Source organism: Cannabis sativa, chromosome 3, assembly GCF_029168945.1.
Source record: "Cannabis sativa cultivar Pink pepper isolate KNU-18-1 chromosome 3, ASM2916894v1, whole genome shotgun sequence".
Classification (NCBI taxonomy): Eukaryota; Viridiplantae; Streptophyta; class Magnoliopsida; order Rosales; family Cannabaceae; genus Cannabis; species Cannabis sativa.
The window spans coordinates 70,553,196-70,560,566 of NC_083603.1; the positions used below are offsets into that span (position 1 = coordinate 70,553,196).

General features: G+C 28.2%; 1 protein-coding gene across 11 annotated transcripts; it reads left to right on the forward strand.

The window, feature by feature from the left end:
* The first annotated feature begins 3,337 nt into the window (after window positions 1-3,337).
* On the forward strand, window positions 3,338-6,078 carry LOC115708849 (uncharacterized). Of its 11 annotated transcripts, none has more exons than XM_061112251.1 (5): window positions 3,338-3,770; window positions 3,871-3,976; window positions 4,299-4,996; window positions 5,316-5,701; window positions 5,833-6,078. In XM_061112251.1, the coding sequence occupies exons 3-5, from the start codon at window positions 4,310-4,312 to the stop codon at window positions 5,942-5,944; spliced, it is 1,185 nt and encodes a 394-aa protein (XP_060968234.1). In that variant the 5' UTR covers window positions 3,338-3,770; window positions 3,871-3,976; window positions 4,299-4,309; the 3' UTR covers window positions 5,945-6,078. The 11 variants fall into 11 exon arrangements, with proteins under 11 accessions (XP_060968234.1, XP_060968233.1, XP_060968235.1 ...); XM_061112250.1 differs by having other exon boundaries at window positions 3,338-3,589; window positions 4,275-4,996; XM_030636868.2 differs by having other exon boundaries at window positions 3,347-3,770; window positions 4,275-4,996; window positions 5,836-6,078.
* Window positions 6,079-7,371: the final 1,293 nt, after the last annotated feature.

Sequence of the window (7,371 nt, forward strand, 5' to 3'; positions counted from 1 at the left end):
GATTATCATGCCAGTCTAAATTAAGTGAACTGACAAATCATGGGAATCAAACTTTTAAACATATAATCATGATTATATTCTACTGTACTGACGATACTATAATCATGAATAAATATATACATATTTATATATTTTCTGGACTTAATAGAATTTATACATTAAATTTAATCATGAAATAAATAATGTGAACCATGCAACATAAAATAAATTTTTGATCTTATATTAATTAGTAAATCAAATTATATTGAAATAGATTTTATTTAAGGCACAAAATCCAACATCCACTTCCCACCACCCAGAAAGAACATGGAGAACTTTGTCACTGTAATTTTATTTTGATCCTGTGATCATCAACCACATTTCAATTTTTATGATAGGTTAATTAATTAGTAGTTACGACATGGAAGAGATACAATTAATTTATATATAAATGGGTTGGGTCCCGTCCCTTCTTCTCTAACATGTGACACATATATATGTATGAAATACTTCTTGATGGGTATTACCCATTAATGGGTAATAAATAAATTTAACTATAAATATTAATTTTAAAAATATTAAACCATTAGATTTTAATCGGATAGCGAATAATAAAAGAGAAATTTGAATTTCTATGCTTAATTTAGCTACCTTATTAAAGAAAATATAAAAATATATCTCTTTTTACACTATATTAAAAATATGTTTATATGAAAAAATATTTAAGTCAAATTCAATTTTTTTTTATCACTTTTTTGCTAATTTTATTTTAAGTTTTTTTTTTCTGCTGATAGACCAATCCCAATTCATATAATGTAAAAATGAGAAATCTTTTTAATTAAATAGAAAAATTAATCATAAAAACTCAAAAAATTTTAATATTACTCATTCATGGGTAATACCCATTACGAGTGCACCCATACATATATAAAATTGATTTTACCTTCTTTTAAGTGAAAGAAAATATTTGTTTGTCAAAAGGGAGTCACTGAAGTCTGAGTCAGATGATCGATCATGTAGAGCTAGCATGAGAGTCTTATATACATCTCTTATCATTTTTATTTTCTATCTCGAATCTCCTTAATTTCATTAATTCTTCTGTAAACTCAATATAAGAACCTATATAATATCTAGCTAGATATTTATAATTCTATAGTTAACACATTGTACCTAGGAGAAGAATTGATAAGGTATATATATAAAATTGATTTTACCTTCTTTTAAGTGAAAGAAAACATCTATTTGTCGAAAGAAAATCACTGAAGTCTGAGTCAGATGATCGATTATATAGAGCTAGCATGAGAGTCTTATATATAACACTTATCATTTTTATTTTCTGTCTCAAATCTCCTTAATTTCATTGATTCTTCTGTAAACTCAATATAAGAACCTATATTACAGCTAGCTAGATATATAATTTTATAGCTAGCTAGGCAATCATATAGTTAACACATATAATTATGTATATAAAATTGATTTTACCTTCTTTTAAGTGAAAGAAAATATCTATTTGTCAAAAGGGAGTCATTGAAGTCTGAGTCAAATGATCGATCATGTAGAGCTAGCATGAGAGTCTTATATATAACTCTTATCATTTTTATTTTCTGTCTCAAATCTCCTTAATTTCATTAATTCTTCTATAAACTTAATATAAAAACCTATATTATAGCTAGCTAGATATATATAATTCTATAGTTAGCTACGGAAGAGAAACAATATAAACAATAAATTAATTAAATATCATTGATTATTTATAATTAATATAATATTGAATTTTTTTAACATATATAGTTTAATTTTTTTTTTGCAGAAAGCATACTATTGAATTGAAGTTAAAATCATATTGAAAAATATCAACCATAATTTTTATTACATGTCATGTGATTGATGTAATACGGAACTTATGTTCTACAACAACAAGGAAGAAACAGATTGTGAGAATCCAAATTGCGAAAAAAAAATGTCTTCCTAAACCACGGTAAACACATTATATATAAATTGACATTTGAACTTAATTGACATTCATACCAACCCTTATATATTCTGTATGAATTATTAGTGCAAGGGCATATGTACAACTCGACGATGGTACCGAATTGCTAGATGCTGTGATGTTTGGAGATGTTGTAGAAAATATATTTTCATGTACCGCAGTTCAATTGAAGTCATATTCGGATGAGGTAAATATGAAAAGATAAATATATAAAATTTATACATTTTCATAAATAAAAGTATAATGAATCTTATCTTAATCATCATAAAAATAATATTAATAATTATTTTTACAGAAATATAGGTTTTTTGTCCAAAAAACTACGAAGAAATTATCGGCCAAAAAATAATGAATTCGGTTGTATGTAGATCCAGAACGAACGATGAGTCCAAAGTACAATCAATTCACCATTCAAACAGCTGAGCCGATGGAAGATAGGAAGAAGTTTCACTATACTTTTTTTTAGTTTTTCTAATAAATTTCTATATTAAGACTTTATTTAATAATTTTTTCTTCTATTTTAAGATCGCACATCTTTAATTTTCATTACACAATGCTTACTTTAAATTTTACAAAACACATATATTGTTCCTCTAAATTTTCTATAAGTAAATAATAAATATTATTTTCATATATTGTTATGACTTATATATACACAATTATATTTTACTAACCATATATAATAACACATATGTTACTTTAATAAAACAAATCATTCACATAATCATACCTTTAGTGCCTCGACAGGTAACTTCTACCTAGTATAATATATAAATAACAAAGAAAAAGAAGAGAAAAAGTTAAAGGGTTCTTGAAATTATTTCAGTCTAATGAGTATATATATAAATTTATATTTAGTGTATCACGATTTTGAAATAATTCAAGAATTTTAACAAAAAAAATATTTACCGTGGGTAGAGACTAGTGCTAATGCTAATAATGTGTTATAAAATTAATATGAATAATATAAAATAGATAAGAAGAAAAGAAGAAGAATAAGAGAAAAAGAGAAACTAAATGAAAATTTCTTAATAGTTTATTTTAATGGAGTGAACTCTTATATATACAAAAATATGATTAAAATAATAAAAAAAATTAAATAAATGAAATAAAAGAAATATAACAAGCATTTATAATAATAATAATAATAATAATAATAATAATTAATATTAGATATCCATAATAATATTTTATAACATAAGTAGTTTTCAATATTTTCATTTATATATTACTTCTATCTATTTGGAAGATTAGATGAGACAGACTAGTATATTTATAAAACACTCTGGAGAAAGTAAAGGAGTTTATTATATTTATTTCAACAGAAAATTTATTATTCATTAATGGCTGAAAATCAAGTTCACAACTCAGAGATATTAGCATATCAATTAAATATATATACGATTGTTTGATACTTTATTGTTTCTCTTACTCTTTAGTCTTTATTCTCTCCTTTCCAAGAAATTTCCTTTTTCTTTCTTTCCTGTCATTATTATAGTTTTTCTTGTGTAGCCAGAAAAGTATACAATATCACAATGTTTTCTAATGGAAAAGTTGAAAATAGAATTAACAAACCTATTGCTTGAGTAAGCTATATGCACCTAAAGTCATTAATTCGTACGTGTTAATGTCTATGCTAAAAGAAAAGCATATACCCTTTCAGAAAAGCAATCTAATTGAAGCAATTTCTCACCATTAGTTATAATATTTATTTCATTTCCTTGCAAGAAACGAGATAATTTTAATGCTTTCCATAAACAACAAACTTTAACCATCATTTAAAATAACTGATGTTCAGGTTGAAGTTCAAATTTTGATGAGTTGGTTGTATTGTTATTTCTTCAAAATTCATCTCCCTCATTTGATTTTGCTCATGCAATTTTCTCTTGTATGTGCAGATTTATTGGTCACTTATTTAAGGGTGGTTGCTGAGTTTGCTGTACAAAACTTCATATTTGGTCTTCAGATATATAAGATTTATATCCCACTTACACATGTAAGCTGGTAAGCATCTGATTTATCATACTTCATGTTGGTTTAATCTCAAACCATGGCTCTGCAAATTTGTGGAAGAGTGGGGATGGTTGTAATTTGGCTCTCTCTCTCTTACCATTTTACTTTGACATTGTAAAGAATTCTTTAGAATAGTCTCACATAGAAATCCCTTATAGTGCTTCTGATGATTAATTAAATGACTGTACTAGTACTCTTGTACTAGCTTTTGTCAGTATGATATAAGCATTGGTCTACATCTTCTCACCTTATTTATGCCAATGTTTTTTTTCTTCTTATCTGATTTAAGATTTGTATTACATGCAACAAACAGATGTTTAATCCATGTGCAGCCAGCCTACTATTTCTTACAGTCCTGATTACAAAACTTTCAAATTCAATGCCAAAAATGAGGGTATGAGGGAAGCTAAGGCAGTTGACAAAAAGGGTCTGGTGGAGCACGATATCTGTGATGTGAGGAGTGAAGATTGTGGACTGACTCATAATCCACCACCAGATGAAAAGGAGAATGGAAATGTAACCAGTAAGGCATTGGAAGTTACTCAAGACAATCTCAATGGGAACCACAAGGGACAGCATACTTGTGCTCCTAACAACTCGGAGGATAGCAAAAGAAGAAAGAGTCAGCTTACAAGAAAAGGTTCTATGGAGTGTGAGTTACCTGAACTGGTTGTTTTCTTTCAAGAGAGCAGTTACAATTTCGTGAAGGACATGAGTATGGACAAGAAATTTCCTTGTAAGGAAAAGTGTTTGGTTGACTCTTGCGTACATGAATCTGATGCTGACAGACAAAGCAAACCAGTTGAACAAACAATGGAACCGCTTTCATCATTCATTTTGAAAGCATCAAAACCTACTGACCAAGAAAAGGATCATGGTGATGATGGAACAAAGCAGCTTGGTTTTACAAACTTGGTGACAGAAGATTTAGATTCTAGTGCAAGTGATGGGATCTCATTTCGTAAAGCAACGAAGGAAATTATACCTGAATCGCAACTTGTGGTTCAAAAGGTGAGACGTTACTTACTTTTATTTTGTTTCAGTATCTAAACGTTACAAAAAAACGAAAAAGAATTATGATTCTATGATTCTAAAACTGGGAAGAGCTTCTTGAATAACATAAGATCAATTAAATTTAAGTGATGGGTTATGAAAAGTTATCCAAAAAAATCAGCTAGCTGTGTTACTTTTGAAGAAATAACTTGCATTTGAGCCAAATGCAAAGTCCAAACATGTAGTACTATGTCATCTGGTTTTGCATTTTCTTGTTTGGTCTAGTTTATAATGCATTTAAAATCATGATACCCTCTCATTCTGCGAGCGTGCATAGGTTCAAAAGTCAGCTTTGACAATTGACAACAACAAAAACAAGGACACTAGCCAAACAAGCAGTGTCACCATCCTTAAAGAGGTGAAGAGTGGAAAGAGCTCTTGTGGTAGTGATTTAGCCACAACCAGTGGAACAGAGGAGCCACCACTTGGTGCAGTTTGTCATCAGCAGCTTGCTGAAACAGGACACACCACCAGACGCCATGAAAATGAAATCTCACAAAGCTTCACTGAACAAGGTCAATCTCACCAAAAGTACTGCAATGAAGAGCCAACTCATCCTTCAGGCCGCATGTCGCACCAAGTTTCTGCATCACCAAGCTTCCGAAGCACTTCTCATCGCTCAAACAGCAGCACTACTAGTTCACGCTCTTTCGCTTTCCCTATGTAATTAAAATCTCATTCAACTCTAGTTCTTACAAATTTTATAATATGTTTAATTTTTACTTCATCAATTTACATCGGGTTTTGTGGGAATTGTTGACTTAGTAAAGCACATTTTTGGTTTATGACATAAGCAGATTGGCAGCAGAATGGCATGGAAGCCCAGAACAAATGGTAAAACCTGAAAAGAGACCATTGAAAAAGCGCCAAGGGAAGTGTTGCAGCATTCTCTGCTGTAAATTCTGAAATTGTTTGTGTATATACTTATTTTTTTGGACTTGCTAGTAGTTTCTTTATTCGTATATAATTGATTATTTTGTTTCTTTTGGTCACATTTGTCCTGGTTAAGGCCTTTTAATGAATAAATGTTCTGATGCAAATCATGTCATTACTGGTAGCATTTGTAGCCAATCCAAATTAAACACTCGTAACACCAGTCTTTGTTTATTAATATATATACTTTTAAGGAGATTGTATACATGCATTCCAAAAAGAAAAAAAAACAGAGAGATTGTATACATACAAAAAATAAAATATAAAATAGAGTAATTATAAATAGAAAGAACTTTTTTTTTTTTTGAAATTAAACTCTTATTAACAATAATCAGAGTTTAATACATCAATCGAAAATGATAAAAACTATCAATCCAAGCTCGTTCACAATCCACCCTAAGTGCATGCACAACTAATTCATGAGCGGAGACATGAACTAGGGATGCCTCAGGAAAACTGGAAAGTAAACTAGCCAAATCAGCTAAGAAAGTGTCCAAATCATTACATCAAACGAAATGCTTAGAAAAAGCTGAGATCAAAACTAAACAATTAAACCCTAGAAATGAATAGAAAGCTCCAACAAATAAGAGAGACCAATCTAGCCATTCCATCAAAATAACTGCTCTCTGCTTGATGACTGAAAATTTCCCTACAATAATAACAAAACAAAAAATGAGTTCTTACGAAATATCTTGTAACATGAAGTAAACTAACTATAAGAAACAATGATAAAATAAACAAAGGAAAATAAAGCTTATCTCGTGTAAGTAACTCCAAAAGTGACCTTGAAAATCTCCATATATAAGCACCAAGTAAAACAAACAAAACAAAACAAAAAGTACCATACTATTACATAACATACACAAACATAAAAAATAATCTTAATAAAATTAAATTACCAATAATTAGTATATACTATAGTTAATTAATTTAATAGTAATAAAAACTTTTAAAAATTTTAAAATTCCTATTAACACCATAAAAAATAACTAACTTAAGATTTGAAAAAAGATTCTCAAAAATCAAAATAAATTAAAAGGTAGAAGAAAAGAAAATAATAATAATAATAATAATAATAATAATAATAATAATTGAAATTACAATTTAGTTTCTTACTTAGTTATTTTTAAAAAAGTTAAAATAAACTACTAAATAATAAATTAAATTAAAAACTTTACTATGAAAAACTAGAGAAAACTTAGCTAATAATTTTTTGAAATACTGATAATTGGCTACAAATAATTGAGAGGAAGAGAATAATATAATAAAAATATTCTTTGTAAACAGTAGGAAAAAAAAAATTACAGTTATATGTATATATTAATTGTATAAAAAATTAAAAATTAATTAGACACATAAAGATGTAACCACAAAAATCTCCACTACTTCAACAAATCACC

Coding starts and splice junctions, on each gene's coding strand:
- LOC115708849 (XM_061112252.1), top strand. CDS start 4,310: ATGTGCAGCCAGCCTACTATTTCTTACAGTCCTGATTACAAAACTTTC. Junction 4,997..5,315: donor CGCAACTTGTGGTTCAAAAG/GTGAGACGTTAC, acceptor GAGCGTGCATAG/GTTCAAAAGTCAGCTTTGAC. Junction 5,702..5,832: donor CGCTCTTTCGCTTTCCCTAT/GTAATTAAAATC, acceptor TTATGACATAAG/CAGATTGGCAGCAGAATGGC.